Source organism: Melanerpes formicivorus, unplaced genomic scaffold (genome assembly GCF_026170545.1).
Source record: "Melanerpes formicivorus ecotype bairdi unplaced genomic scaffold, bMelFor1.0.p_v2 SCAF_30, whole genome shotgun sequence".
In the NCBI taxonomy this organism is placed as follows: Eukaryota; Metazoa; Chordata; class Aves; order Piciformes; family Picidae; genus Melanerpes; species Melanerpes formicivorus.
The window spans coordinates 1,654,696-1,671,301 of NW_027142382.1; the positions used below are offsets into that span (position 1 = coordinate 1,654,696).

At 40.1% G+C, this 16,606-nt stretch overlaps 1 protein-coding gene across 7 annotated transcripts in view; it reads right to left on the reverse strand.

The window, feature by feature from the left end:
• DMD (dystrophin) overlaps window positions 1-16,606 on the reverse strand; it is a 1,318,095-nt gene that overhangs the window by 963,134 nt on the left and 338,355 nt on the right. For all 7 annotated transcript variants that reach the window (XM_068155047.1, XM_068155048.1, XM_068155051.1 and 4 more), the window contains one exon: window positions 14,352-14,413. In XM_068155047.1, coding sequence (XP_068011148.1) covers window positions 14,352-14,413 — 62 coding nt within the window. Of the gene's footprint in view, window positions 1-14,351; window positions 14,414-16,606 lie in introns of those variants that run through there.

Consider the following 16,606-nt stretch of genomic DNA (forward strand, 5'->3'; position numbering starts at 1 on the left):
TGCTACAAGTCCAGGTGTGAGAAAGAAAAACGTGAAAGAGCTCTACGAATATTACTTTTTGCCTCAGTAAAACATACTAGAAATGAAAGCCCAGTGCCCTCTATTGCTAACAGCAGTGATTGCATTGCATGTCTGATGCATCTGAGGAAAGCCCTTGCTATTCTGCAAGGGCTGAAGGCTGCTAGAAGAGGCAATCAAAACAACAATGTAAAGACAAATGACACTAACATAATAAAAATGCATATGTTTTAGTCTATCTTCCTAATTTGACTAATCCACTCTGAAGTTTCAAATTAAAGGTCTGAGATACTACATTATCTTGGAAGCATTAAAAACATAGTCTGTATTCACTCAGACATTTCATATGGTATTTTGTTGTGCAGATACATATTATACAAGATCATATGCTTGTACACTTTTCTGCAAGGGAAGTAATTTCTAATACAAAACATGTTAAGCCTTAATGCTTGATTCAGAAAAGTCACATAACCTCTGACAGTACAAACAAAAGATATTGAAAATACGGCATCATCTTCAGTGACTAGACTGCTCAGCAACGGCTCTAATGCTTTCTGACTGGTAGAGATTTCTCCCTAAGGGCTGTTCTACATATGGACAGCGTGGCTGCGGCAACAGGGCTGAAGTTCCCGTGGGCATCTAAGCCCAGGAAGGGGATCAGACTTGGAGATCAACTTCTAGTGGAGGCAGACCACATAGTCCCCAAGGAAAAGCTGGTGTTGAACTGTAACCAGTTTTGAATTTACGCCCATCAAGGCAAGGCAGAGAAAACATGTCACTGTTTGTGCAGCCAAGGGAGGAGACAGGAGTGAGTCTTGCAAGCAAAAGGTCTTCTGAGATGGCAAATAACCACAGCTCCACCAAAAGATGTGCAGATAATTATGTGGAATGAGAAGTTTCACTTTTCAACATCTATTTAAATCCCTGCCAGCATTCAGGCCTCTGAATCAGGCAGAATTAAATATTGGTAAATATTAAATTGGTAAGAGAGAAATATCTGAGCATTTTGCCAACAGGAAGCAGAAAAATTACCTCGGAAGCAAAAATATAAAAAGCCCTCAAGCTGATGAATTTGAAAGCTTAGGCACAGAGTTGATATTATGTACAAATTCAAAGCAAGAGGATATTTGTGCCTTTAAACCATGCCGATTTATGTCTTTCTGTTCATTGTAACTTGCTTGATGATACAAAAACTCAATAAAAATATAGTAATAGATACCAGCAGTTCTAGAATTAATTTCTGAGTACAATAAATGGAAACATTGCCGTTGGCACTAGCTTTAAAAAGTACAGGTTTGTTGTTTGAGGTTTTGGGGTTTTTTTAAATTTATTTTTCATTCCAAAGGAAATGTATTTGAATAAAAAAGAAAATCTTCACACAGTATGTACCCTATTTTATTGCATCATTAAAAAACTATGCAGAATATGGAGGAGATCTAGTAGGTAGTTTATATCAGTGCAAATTATTCTGAGCACGTGTTTTGCCTGATGCTTGCTTATGTGTTCTGGAGATATCTAAAACCCCCAAATGACTAAACACTTAAAAATGCAAATGTATTTTCTAGACAAGTTTTAAACATCATTTGGCTTCAAAAGTAGATGAAAAGCTTTTGCTTTAATAATACAGAATAGACATGATGGGCTTTTGGTGTGCTTTTGCAAGACATATTATTAAAAGGGTTATTGGCACGAGAAAGCCTGGTATTTCAGAGCAGTGTGCATCCCAAAGAGGGTCTTGATCACTCAGAGACAGAAAGCAAAGTTAAGCAGTATTAATCTTAAGTGAGAGTCCTGGTTATTTGCTACATCATAGCAGAGAAAAGTCATTTGGCTCCCACATTAGTAAACTGCTCTTTCTCATTACCTTCATTGTAGCACTTACAAAGTCTGGCAACAGAGATGCAGAGCAGATTAATTAGGTGTTTAGGATGGATGAATACAATCATGGTGTCTTGCCAACATCAAATAATATCAAACTTTTTTTTTTTTTTCCTAAATGTATCTCAAATGATATAATTTTAAACCTGAGTGGTTTTCTGAAAGTTGTAATTCACACACACACAAAAAAAAGAAAATAAAGAAAAAAAAAATTCTGAGGCTGTTCCAAAGGTATTATTAATGTCTAGTTAATGGATTGAGTTGACATCTGCCATATGCACTTTTTCTACACAGCCATCAAAAATTTGATCAGGTTTTACCACAGGCACAACACCAAAATTTTACCAGCAATTGATCTTTTGTTTGTCCTCAAATCAACCTTTCTACATTGATTGCAGGACAATCTGATCCTCGACATTTGTAATGGTTTGAATCAGAACAAAACTGGTTAAGCTGAACCAGCGTGTAAATCCGGCTATTTTCCCAACAACAGAACTGAGGAAAAAGTAACATACAAAAACTCAGAATTGAGACCCAAAAAAAGAGAGAAGAAGAGTGTTTACTGAGCAAAAATCAGATAAACATGGTACAAAATGCATAATTACTTTAGCCTGCTGCAGAATCACAGAATCACAAAGGTTGGAAGAGACCTCAAAGATCATCAAGTCCAACTCATCACCACAGACCTCATGACTAAACCATGGCACCAAGTGCCATGTCCAGTCCCCTCTTGAACACCTCCAGGGATGGTGACTCCACAACCTCCCTGGGCAGCTCATTCCAATGGCTAACGACTCTCTCAGTGAAGAACTTTCTCCTCACCTTGAGCCTAAAGTTCCCCTGGTGCAGCTTGAGACTGTGTCCTCTTGTTCTGGTGCTGGTTGCCTGAAAGAAGAGACCAGCTCCCTCCTGGCTACAACCACCCTTAACAGGAGCGAGCAAGCCAAAAGCCCAAGCTGGAAAAATACTCCCCCATCCCTCCTTGTCCTGCCACCATCCCAGCAGAAAGGGCCAATACCCAAAGAACCTGGAACCCAGAAGCAGCAACTGGAACAGGAAGCCTCCCATGTTCCAATGTAAACTTCAAGCCCCGTAATACTTTGCTCTAGGCAGTGCTTTAATTTTTGAAGCTGGCATGACTGCTCTGTGGTGTGAATAACAGCAAAAGGTTCAGCTCAATCCATGACATTTATCTCCAAGCTCCTTAGATGAATAGACTACAATTTTATTTGGGGGGAAATTCAGTGCTACCCCACTGACCCAAATAAGGAAACAGAGATGAGCAAAACCAGAGGCTTTTGAAGAAAGCTGTTGTGTGAATGTGCAACATCAGCAGTAAAACTACAATCCATGCTACTTCATGACCTGGCAGAAGCAACACTGGCTACTAGTGAGTACTGGTTACTCAGTTGTGCTATTCCTCAAAGCTTTGAACAGGGTCAGCATGCAACCTTCATTTACTCTGACCTCAATTATTCTAGTTCAGATAATTTCTCAGGAACATTTTTACTTCTTAATTTAAAAGAATAAGTTTTTGGTTTGTTGCACTTTTTTTTTTTTCCTCTCCTTGTAATTGAGAATAAGTGCAAGTGAGTCTTGTTTGCACTTAGTAACAACAACAACAAAAGTAAAATAAACCCCAGTTCAAATACTTCCTTCCACTTTTAAAAATTCTGCCTTAACACAAAATGGTTTGGGTATCAAATAATGTAGAAAGAGCTGATTTTTTGTGTTTGTTTTTTTTTTAGCTGAAAACAGAGTGGATGAAATGCACAGACTGAGAACATTATCTATACTGCGGTGACAGGTACTGATTCAAGGTACTGCAAAAATACAGGGATAGATGCAGATGATTTTGACCAGGAATGGCTCTAGGAAAATCAGCGGCAACACAGAGCTCGGACAATGAAGTCTGTGTAAATGGCTACAGAACCACAGTTGTCTGAAGGGGTAAGAGAATTCTGGCACTGGAGTTGGCAGGGCTCATTAGGAGGGCTTTAAACTAGGTCTGAAGGGGGTGGGTGAGGCAGTCGGTCCCTCTGCAGAGGAAAGAGTAGGGCACAAGGTAGGGTCAGTTGAGAAGTCAGGAACCCAGCTGCGATGCGTGTACACCAATGCACGCAGCCTGGGCAACAAGCAAGAGGAGTTGGAGGTCCTAATCCGTCAGGGTGACTATGATGTAGTCGCCATCTCAGAAACTTGGTGGGACAACACCCACGATTGGAGTGCTACACTGGGGGGTTACAGGCTCTTTAGGAGAGACAGGCGAGGGAGAAGAGGAGGAGGGGTGGCTCTGTATATTAGGGAGTCACTCTCTGCCACACAACTTGAGGTGGAAGATGAGGGAGTTGAGAGCCTGTGGGTTAAAATCAGAGGACAGCCCAACAAATCTGACATCCTGATTGGAATCTGTTACAGACCACCCAACAAGGATGAGGAGGCTGATGAAGTCACCAGAACAAGGGGACACAGTCTCAAGTTGCGCCAGGGGAGGTTTAGACTCGAGGTGAGGAGAAAGTTCTTCACCGAGCGAGTCATTCGTCATTGGAACGGGTTGCCCAGGGAGGTGGTTGAGTCATCGTCCCTGGAGGCATTCAAGAGGAGACTGGACATGGCAGTTGGTGCCATGGTCTAGTCATGGGTTCTGTGTTGATAGGTTGGACTTGATGATCCTCAAGATCCTTTCCAACCTAAGTTATACTGTGATACTGTGATACTGTGAATGAACTTTTCTCAGTTTATCGACAATGATATTAAAGATTCTCCTGCAAAGGTAACATTGATGTACTCTGTAGAACTGTATGTTAAAACTGAAATCCTACAACACCAGCACACCCTACTGATTACTTTATTGTGAAACAACAAGGGATGTTTTCTAGACTCACAGATATGCATAGGCAACTACTGCTCTGTTTTTTAAAAAACACAACATGCCAACTGACGTCAGTGAATTGTGAGCACAGGATCACAAGTACAGCATTAAATTTTAATTTCCTTACCAGTAACTCACTCATCTAGGTTGCAATCCTATATGTCAGTTGTCAAGGTAGCAATCTGGACAGGGCTTATGCTGAACATTTTAATCCATGGTTTTGTGATCTGTTGCCAGCTTCCCTCCCTCTAGCTCTTTTTCTTCATTATTAATTGTAGTGCAGAAATATGGGTAAAGAAATGCTACATCTCAACGAATGTGATGTAGCTTATTCACAGGGGTTAACTCCCAGGTTTCCAGCCCCGTGAGCTGGAGGACTGGGACACTGAGTAGAATAGAGCCACCATAATCCAAGGGGAAATGCTTAGCAACATTAGCTGCTGAGCTACTCAGATGCACACAAATCTGTGGGGCTGCATGGGGTCTACACAAGGGTACTGAGAATGCTGGTGGAACTCCTCACTTTCAATTATTTTAACAGCACTCCTGACTGATTGTGGAGGTCTCAGTTGACTGGAAGTTAGCAAATGTGATGCTCACCTACAAAAAGGGCTGGAAGGAGGATTCAGGGAACTGCAGGAGTGTCCATCTGACCTTGGTATCAGTAAAGCCTATGGAGCAGATAGTCTTGAGTATCACCACAGAGAACACACATGACAACCCAAACATCAGGCACAGTTAGTATGGCTTTATGAAGGGCAGATCCTGCTTGACTAATCTAATCTTCTTCTATGACAAGGGAACCCACTTCAATGGATGACAGGCCGTGGATGTTTTCTATTTAGACTGTAGTAGGCCTTTGACAAAGTTTCTCACAGTATTCCCCTGGAGAAACTGGCTGTTCATGGCATGGATGCCAGAGGACATTTAGATTGAATATTAGGGGCAAATTTCTTCATTGAAAGGGTTGTCAAGCATTGGAACAGGCTGCCCAGGAAGTGGTTGAACTGCCATTCCTGAAGGTATTTTTATATATATATATATATATATATATATATGTTGCTTAGTGACATGGTTTAGTGATGAATTTGGCAGTACTGTTAATGGTTGTACTCAATGACCTTAAAGGTCCTTTCCAATCAAAGTGACTCTATGATTTCTATAGGAGGTAAATCTTAAAGAAATTTGTCAAATTAAACGATGCTTTTCTTCACAAATCTTCATCAGCTTTCTCCCCTCTTAAGTCTGCGACAATTTCAATTCACTTTGAGTGGCTTTTTGTTTTAACTTGCAGTCATTTTGAGTGATGGCGCAGAAAACTGAGCAAGTCTGTGAGCAAAAGCAACACTACAAATGTTATTATGAGATGGCAGACTTATGGCAGTACAGTCTGTCTTTACTTCCAATATTTGACATACTTCCTCAAAAGGTCAGTAAATATTTCATTTGCATCACTCTCTTCTTTTTTTCTTTCTTTTTTTTTTTTTGTTTTGTTTTGTTATGTGGTATGCAGAAGGCATTTAATCTAGAGAGACCAAAAAAGTGAATGAGATTCTTGAATAACTTCAGCTTGTCCATGATCTCAAGAAGAGGGAAAGAATTGTGATTGTCATGCCTCCTATCATTTAAGCCATATACAAAGACTGGATAATTAGGAAATTATTTTTGCTGCTGTGTAATTCAACTAAAGTTGTGAGCAATACCCTTCTAGCTTCCTTTTATCCCTGCTTGTACCAGTTGCCTGAACATCCTACTGCTATTCAAAATTTTGATTTTACTTATTTAATTTTACTAATTATAAGTACAAAGCTTATTTAATTTTATCAGCTGTTGCTCCAACCGCCACATATATCTTAAATGAGGATGCTAACCTTACCTCCTTTGGCACAGGCTGCATCTTTACTCTGTTTATTCACAGGATCACTACAATATGGAGTATCATTCCACTGCTTCTGATGAAGAATGACTGAAGGAACTGGGGCTGTTCAGTTTGGAAAAGAGAAGGCTGAGGGGAGACCTCATTTCCCTCTGCTACCTGAAAGGAGGTTGTGGAGGGGTTGGTGCTGGTCTCTTCTCACAGGCAATTAGTGACAGAACAAGAGGGAATGTCCTCAACCTATGACTAGGTAGGTTTAGATTGGACATTAGGAAGACTTTTTTCACAGCAAGAGTGGTCAGGCATTGGAATGAGTTTCCCAGGGAGGTGGTTGAGTCACCAACCCTGGATGTGCTTCTGTAAACAGCTGTCTTCAGAGCAACCCTGAGCAGATATCATAAAGCCAAGTGGCCATTTTGGTATTGCTGCTCCGTTAAAATGATTACTTACCAAATTGATTGGATTTTTGGCAAAGCGATTTATGAAATATTTAGTATCCTTAAATTTATTTTCATGTTCTGCCTTCTTCAATGACAGCAGGAAGAAAAACAAAACATGAGGTAGAGAGAAAAAAATAACAGCAAAATAAATTCAACTGAAATCTACCATTTTCTAACTCTTGCTTCTACACAACTTTTGTTGTTGTTGTTGTGTAAACACAACAACAGTCGTGTTTACACTACTACTATTATTATTAGTAGTAGTAGTAGTATTACTACACACCAAATCATGAGAGGTTCTCCTCCCCCTCTACCCTAGTGAGACCCCACCTAAAGAAATACAAACTACCTAGAATATTGCATCCAGTTCTGGGCACCCCAGTTCAAGAGAGACAGCAATCTATTTGAGAGAGTCCAATGGAAAGCTACAAGGATGATTAAGGGACTGGAGTACTGCCTTATGAGGAGAGGCTGAGAGACTTGGGGTTGTTTAGTCTGGAGAAGACTGAGAGGGAATCTAATAAATGTATATAAATATATGAGGGGATGTCTCACTTATGCCCTGTGACAGGACAAGGGGCAATGGATGTAAACTACAGCACAGGAAGTTCCACCTCAACATGAGGAAGAACTTCTTTACTGTGAGGGTCACATAGCATTGGAACAGGCTTCCCAGAGAGGTTCTGGAGTCTCCTTCTCTGGAGACTTTCAAGACCTACCTGGGTGCATTCCTGCGTGACCTGTGTTAGATTAGAGGGTCCTGCTCTGGCAGGGGGGTTGAACCCAAAGATCTCCAGAGGTCCCTTCCAACCCCTAACATCCTGTGATCCTGCGACCTCAAGTTAGCCATAAGGTTAAGAGCTAATATTCAAGTTACCAAAAGGTACAACACTTATCTGCTTGCCTCCTCTGTACTCACGACAGTTTTATTGCTGACATTAAAATTGTTTGTACTTTGAGACACTCCATAATGAGGGAACAAAATTAATTGCCAATACTTCTTTAGTCACAGGAGTATGTTCTTTCCTCTTAAGGGTGGGAGGTTTTTGGGTGCTGGAATTTTCAGGGTTTCAATTTAAAATTAATTGCCATTTACAAGCTCTTTCACACATACAAGTAAGGAACATTTCCACCTTCACCAAAGCTTTCTCTTTGGAAACTTATTACACAATGGACAACTAAAAATGTTTAACCAGTGAAGCAACTACAGCTCATTTAAAATGGGGTACAGCAACTGTCAACATTAATTGTTTGGCTGTTTCAAGATTCTAGCAGAGCAATGTTACACTTGAGGGCTCATAATATAACTGCATTCTCCCAAAACAGATAGTTAAGATCCTGCATTTAATTTATAAACAAAGGGTTTCGGTACTGCAAGTTCTAAAAGTTGAGGCCTGAGCCAAATCTATCACACCCAGGACTAGATATACCTCTTGGGAGAGCTCCAATTATGGTTCTATTATTTAAAAAAAAATAGGTTACAATAGATTTCTTTCCTATCATTATGCACACATTGAAGAACATTATAAATAAACTTCTTCAGAGGACAAAAAAAAACCCCTTCTTTTGGAATAAAATTATATTCAAGAAATATGCTCCACTTATTTTTTTCCTCTCTTTTTTTTTTTTTTTTTTTTTTAATTGCTTTATATTTCAGCTTCTTGCATGACATTTAGATGGTAAATCAAGAGTATATCACTAAAGAAAGTCATACGCGACATCTATGAATACAACAGGGAAAACTCTGGCTTGCAATTGACTAAATGTTTTATCTCAAAAACATTTAAAAACAGCTTTTGGCCTTTCTTATGGAAACAATGATGAGGTGCTTATAAATGAGTCACACACTGTAACCTTTAAAGCACAGATTTTCTACATAGTCCATTTTCTGCCTAGTAAAAATAGCAGGAATTAAAGTAAAACCTGCTCTTTTGAGGTGCTAGAAGAGGAACCACGTACAGCATCCCAATTAACCTGCCAAACAAAAGACTGAAGAGAGAGATACTGCCTTACCCACAGCAATTCTAATCTTGCTGACAGTTCTGCTAGCTTTCACTAGATACCTTTCACAGACTTTTTGGTAGCACTCCAGAGGTTTCTAGGTTCAGCATATCACAGACAGAAAACTGCCAAGATTACTGTAGTTGAGAGCTTGTTACGGATTTTACGTTGGGATCTTGACTCCTTAGCTAGGTAGTAACAGAGTTCATTGATGAACTCAAGACACCTGAGTCTGAAGTATCTACACATAATCCAACCAAAATGTCACTGTGTGCGTGGCCAGAGGAAGGACTGCTACTTCCCTCCAGGCCTGCGATTGAAAACACAGATTTCAGGGCTTTTTCCCAACAAATAGAAATTGCACATGCATTAAATGCAGAGTAGTCTGACCAGAGTAAGTTCCAGAGGAGACAATGTTGTCAGCAATCTTCTTTTTTTCCAAGGTGGAGGAGCCTTTGCTCCCACTCTTGGAATACTCCTCAAGTTTGCAAGCTGTGTTAATACTAGAAAGTGGTCAATTGTGTGTTCCTAGTTTTAATCTTGCACTATGAATTTTGTGAGGCATTTTGTTGGAGTTTGGTTTGGGGGCTATTTCTCTTGTTTTCCTTTAAAAAAAAAAATGCATCTAGTAAGACTTTGATGCTTAAACTAAGAGCAGGAACACCAAAATTTTAGCTGAAAATGCGTGATAAGATGCAGCTATGTGCACATTCTTATTAAAGGTCTCACTAAAAGTAAATGTCGAAATGTTCATGTTAATTATGAGTAAGCTCTCACAATTGTTATTTTTTTAAATCCTTGCATTAGAAGGTGTTTTTAATTATAAAGAGGGGCTAAGTGGAGGAGCTTTCAAGTGTTGCACTGCTACATGCATGCTAGTTTGTTCTGCCACATAGCTGATTCCTTTAAAAGTCTGCCCCCCACGAAGAGATTCCTTATAGCAGTGAAGTGATTTCCTTCACAGCCTCCTCAGTAAAGGGGGCCCCAGTTCAATGAGATGCAAAGAAATGTGTTCAAGTAATGTGTGGACCTGGCACGTTGAGACATGGTTCAATGGCCATGGTTGTTAGGTTGACAGTTGGAGTCAATGATCTTAGAGGTCTTTTTCAACTGAAACAATTCTATGATTCTACACTGATGACATAAATTAGAAGATTATTCTTCACTAATTTACAGCTTCTGACACCAAAAACATTATTTGTATTGACATCATGAGTCATGTGAAAGCAAGTTGCAATGTGTTTTAAAAGCTTAGTCAATGAATAAGGGTACTGAGGTGCAGGTCCTCTAGACATTTAACTTTCAGGAAAGGAACACAGCCCTTTGGAGTGCCATGCACTACAGACAAATGAAGATTTAGAACACTTAGAACTAAGCTTTTACTTTGACTTTATAAGCAGGTGGGGGTTTAGCTATGGAGGGTGGTGGATGAGTGAAAATTGTACATGCAACTTCATTAAACCCTAAATATTTTACAGTTAATGACCTGTATTCTGGCTATTCATAAATAAATTATGTGGTATGTTTCTTCATCATAATTCCAACTCTACAGGCTAATCTGCTCAAGACAGCACCTCTAGAACCACACAGGAGCAAATATAAACCAATTCTACAGTGAAATAATTAATTTATTTAAAACTGTGTACAAGCTTACAATTATAAGAAATCTCTAACCATAGGTACCCAGTTAACAGAAACTCATTCCACAGCTAGAAACAGAAATGGATCTGAAACACTGAAAACAAGTCAGGGGAGGGAGAAGGATAAGATGTAAATTTTATTTTGAGATCCACTTTCCTGATTTGAAGACCACCTCTCCCATAATACTTTGGTCTTTAGAGGAAGGAGAAGCACTGTCTCAGGGCAGCACACAGCTATTAAGTACAACCAGTCGTGTTACAACAGAGTACAAGTAAAGACTCCTGTATTTCTGTCCTGAAAACCCTAGAGACAAATAAGCTTGCATGGTATGTGACTGCACTGAGGAGCAAACTATGCTTTCTGCACGTGTACCACACAGGCAGCCAGCAGATATAACTATGTTTACCAGACTTTTGGGACTGAGGGATGAAAAGCTCAACATGAGCCACAAGTATGCACTTGCAGCCCAGAAAGCCAATCACATCCTGGGCTTCATCACGAGAAGCATAGCCAGCAGGTCGAGGGAGGTGATTCTCCCCCCTCTACTCCATTCTGGTGAGACTCCACCTGGAGTACTGCATCCAGTTCTGGAGCCCCTATTATAGGAAGGATCTGGATGTGCTGGAGCATGTCCAGAGATGGGCCACGAGAATGATTAGAGGACTGGAGCACCTCTATGAGGACAGACTGAGAGAGTTGGGGCTATTCAGTCTGGAGAAGAGAAGGCTCCAAGGAGACCTGATTGTGGTCTTCCAGTATCAGAAGGAGGCCTACAAGAAAGCTGGGGAGGGACTTTTTAGGGTGTCAGGTAATTATAGAACTAGGGGGAATGGAACAAAACTAGAAATGGGTAGATTCAAATTGGATGTTAGGAAGAAGTTCTTCCCCATGAGGGTGGTGAGACACTGGCACAGGTTGCCCAGGGAGGTTGTAGAAACCCCATCCCTGGATGTTTTTAAGGCCAGGCTGAATACGGCTCTGAGCAACTTGATCTAGTGTGAGGTGTCCCTGCCCATGGCAGCGGGGTTGGAACTAGATGATCCTTGAGGTCACTTCCAACCCTAACAATTCTGTGACTCTATTTCTAATTTCAGACCCAGTATTCTGGTGTTATACTTAACAATTTTGTGAGACAAAAGTAACTTGTATAAGATTTAAAAATCAAGGGAATTTTGGTAGACTGGATGTTGGAATCAAAAGACTGTCCAAAACATGGGTGATGCATGAAGCAAAGAAAAACCTGAATCACAGTGCTTAGGAGGTTTCCTCAGAGTCCAGATGAAGTAGAGCGTGACTAGTACATCTCCAGTATGTTTGTGAATATATGTTCTCATGCAATTAAAAATATTACTCATAGATCTGAGGTAGCTAAAATATTATTAAAGTACACTTCACTGAACTAGAATTGAAAGAAAGAAAGATATCTAGATCATTGAGATGGCTGAGTCAAATCTGTCATTAAAAGCATCTGCTGATAGGTTGCATTTTCTAAACCCTTTGTAATTAATTTTCTACAGACTTACTCAAAAACTGCAAGCTTTGCTATTCCATAAAACAACCATTTATGAGAAATTAACACTCAAGAAATATGACATTTGCTTTAGACAGAGAAGCAAAAGTTACTTAGCTTTCTATAACTGTTTCTGTGATCATAACAAGACCTAACTGGTAATACATTTGAAATTAGCTTTTATCAGATGACTGCTAAAATCTCACAATTGCCATGGAAAACAAAACAATTACATTTGACACCTTCTGTTGTGCATTTCCATTCTCATATGCATATTTTTTTTCCCTTTTTGCAATAGCACCATGTTGCTGACTCATTTTGTTTGTGATTCAATGTACTTCTCAGAGCTTTGCTTTGCTCTTTTATTGCTGTCCCAGTTATTCCCTCTTCCACATGTATGCATTTCAATTCTGTCCTAAATATAGTACTTCACATTTGCCTTGTAATTCATGAATATATTTGGGACCATTTGTTGAAGATTGTACTTCATCCTGATCCTGTCCTTTAACTGTTGAACATCTCTGCTGTAAAGAAGCTGAGCACAAAAGGGTGCTGTCTGCATCACTTGAATAACTATTAGAAAGTGCTTCACAGACAAGTTTTGTGAGATTCCCTGTTGGATTGAACCACTCGAGCTGTTTCTCAGTGTCATGGTGTTCATCAGATTATCTTACTCTTCCTTTTTTAATGAGAAGAACCAAGTGAGATGTGATCAAAAGTTAGACTAAACTGAAGATATATCATAGCTACTACTTTATTGTTGTCTATTGCTAGGTAAAATGACAGATTATGACTTGCAAATACAGTTCAGGAATGATTCAGTATCACTAAGGTTGGAAGTGACCTCAGAGATCATCAAGTCCAACCTGTCACCACAGACCTCATGACTAGAGTAGGGAGGACACTGCTACCCACTGCAGGCTTGAACTCAGGACCTTCCCATTAAGGGTCTTTTGCACTACCAACTGAGCCACATCCTGTAGATCCTCCAGGAATTTAAAAAATTGTTAATCAAGTTAATAGATTGAACTCAATTCTTGTGTAGCAAAGATAATTATAGACTGCCAGGGGTGGCCTCCTTTAAATAAGTTTTTACGTTGTTTATTTGGTTGGGTTTTTCCCTCTAGCGTATTCGAGATCTTTACCATTCTCAAAGATAACTGCTTCAAAACACATTAGAACTGACTTTCATAATTTGCTGACTGTATCACACCTCTTATCTTTGACTTTTCTCCTCTCCAGTTCATATGGTTTGGTAAAATCTGTGATTACAATCAGAAAAAAAACAAGACAAGACCAACAGGGAAAATTCCTCCACATATTAGGAACATAAAAAAGGGGTCCAACAAGCAGTAATTCATATGCATCATGAGTATCAGAAAAAACAAAGTAAACTGAGGTGGAAAATATTTAGAGAAAATAGTGACTTCTTACACTTTGAACCCTACTGAAAATAAGGGACTAAAACTTCGATTTCTTTTTTCTAATAAATCAGTCAGCTGCCTTCAGGAATAGCTGAAACTTTTAACTGTTATCTTTGAAATTAAACCTCTGTGGAGAATAGGAAGGGAGGAAGGAAGGGAGGGAGGAAGGGAGGAAGGAAGGGAGGGAGGGAGGAAGGGAGGGAGGAAGGAAGGGAGGAGGGAAGGAGGAAGGGAGGAAGGGAGGAAGGGAGGAAGGGAGGAAGGGAGGAAGGGAGGAAGGGAGGAAGGGAGGAAGGGAGGAAGGGAGGAAGGGAGGAAGGGAGGAAGGGAGGAAGGGAGGAAGGGAGGAAGGGAGGAAGGGAGGAAGGAAGGAAGGAAGGAAGGAAGGAAGGAAGGAAGGAAGGAAGGAAGGAAGGAAGGAAGGAAGGAAGGAAGGAAGGAAGGAAGGAAGGAAGGAAGGAAGGAAGGAAGGAAGGAAGGAAGGAAGGAAGGAAGGAAGGAAGGAAGGAAGGAAGGAAGGAAGGAAGGAAGGAAGGAAGGAGGGAGGGAGGGAAGGAGGGAGGGAAGGAAGGAGGGAGGGAGGGAGGGAAGGAGGGAGGGAAGGAAGGAGAATAATGAAACAAACAAACAAAAGCAACCCAAAAACATTAACCACATTTTAGTTTACAAGTAAATAAAAATGTTTCATTACCTTAGCAAACTGTGCATTTATCCATTTTGTGAATGTTTTCTTTTGAACATCTTCCCGTTCATCTGCCAGAGAAATCAAAACACTTCATTAGAATTATTCCACAACATAGTAAAATATTACTGGTTAAAGTTTCAGTAGTAAAGTACCAGCAGTAAAGCTGCTAATAATAATTCAAATACATTCAGAGCGCTTGTTTGAATATAATCTCTGCCAGCCAATTACATCAGTCTATTTCTGAAAGCCTACAGATTCCCTTCAGAGTTGTGGTCTATATCCCTAGCTCATCTCGCCCATCCTGTGGTTTCTTCTCTACAAGAAGGGAACATGGTGCAGTAGGATCTGCAATATTCCATTCAAATTTTTAATTTCATGTAAGTATAAGAAACATGTTAGCCAATGGTTTTGACATGCGGGAACTCTTCAACAGCACTTTTAGAGGAATACTAGAAATAAGTTTATATGCACATACTCCAATTTTTTTAGGAAGTTAAGGCTTCCGGGCCACAGTGATAGGTCTTCATTGGCAGCCCCTGCCATACCTTATGCCTTTTCTGCCTTGCAGCTATTTGCCTGTTACAATCTGTTACCAGTTTTCCTCCAACAGGAAAAAAACAAACGGCCACAACCCCAACAACAAACACACCCCCATATTTTTCCAGCCATATGTGAAATTCCTTCTCCATTTTTTAATTCAAAAGCACTGTAGGAAGTGATTGTCATAGAATGGTTTGGGCTGGAAGAGGCCTTCAAAGGTTGTTTAGTCCAATCCCCCTGCAGTGACAAGGGACATTGTCCACTAGATAGGATGCTCACAGACTTATCCATTATCTTAGGCCTTGATTTCTGTATCTAAATTCACAGCATCACAGGATGTTAGGGGTTATAAGTTAAGTTATAAGTACAGTCTTGGTTTAGAATGGAACTGGACACACAAAGCTACAATTCTGTTGTATTTTATTTACACAGGAAGAAAAAAAGATGCATTCAAAATAAAACCTGATAAGCAGTTGCTCAAAACAAATCCCTGAAATAGCAGAGAAGGGCAGATCTCTTTGTATGACAAAGCCAAACCGAACTATTATTAAAGGGTATATGGAAAAGGCTGTAGAATGCTTATACAAAAATCAGCCTCACTCAGTGCTGCTTTTGGTTTGCAATAAAATTATCTACACTTCTTAAATAAAAAGGGATATTAAATTCCCATCTGAAATGTTCAGCAATTAATAAAGTTAATGGATTTAGGTGAATTTGAAAGGCAGGTATGGATGAGCTACATGAGCTATAGCATTAATAATGTGATTTGCTATTCCTCCCTTAACCCCTCCAAAAAGAGAAGACAATGCAGAACTTTTCAATATAAACATATCTTTCATTCTTGAAACTGTGGCACCAGGAAAGGTTTAAATTAGATATTAGGAAAAACTACTGAAAGAGTGGTCAGGTATTGGAATAGGTTGCCAAGGGAGGTGATGGAGTCACCATCTCTGAAGATGTTCAAAACACATGTAGACATGACACTTTGGGACATGATTTAGTAGCCATGGGGGTGTTAGGTTGATGTTTAGACTTGATGATCATAGAGGTCTCTTCCAACTTTAATGATTCTGTGATTCCATGATAAAAACCACATCTCAAGAGCACTTTCAAAGTGCCTTTTCAGAACATTTTCCAGTCTCAACAAGACAACAAAGTAATGGAAAAAAAATTATAAACCTACTTTTTCATTATATAAAGCATCTGCACACGGGAAGGAGTGTGTTCTAATTGAGATACTTGAACATGCCCAGAGAAGGGCAACAAGGCTGGGGAGAGGTCTCAAGCACAAGCCCTGTGAGGAGAGGCTGAGGGAGCTGGGGTTGTTTAGCCTGGAGAAGAGGAGGCTCAGGGGAGACCTTATTGCTCTCTGCAATTTCCCAAAAGGAGGCTGTAGCCAGGTGGGGGTTGGTCTCTTCTCCCAGGCAACGTGTGACAGAACAAAAGGACACAGTCTCAAGCTGTGCCAGGGGAAGTTTAGGCTCGAAGTGAGGAGAAAGTTCTTCACAGAAAGAGTAATTTGACATTGGAATGTGCTACCCGGGGGGGGGGAGGCGGGGGGGGGGGGGAGTCACCGTCCCTGGAGGTGTTCAAAAAAGGATTGGACATGGCACTTGAAGCCATGGTTTAGTTGTCATGAGGTGTTCGGTAATAGGTTGTAGTTGATGATCTCCAAGGTCTCTTCCAACCTGCTTGAATCTGTGATTCTGTAATTGCTTTCA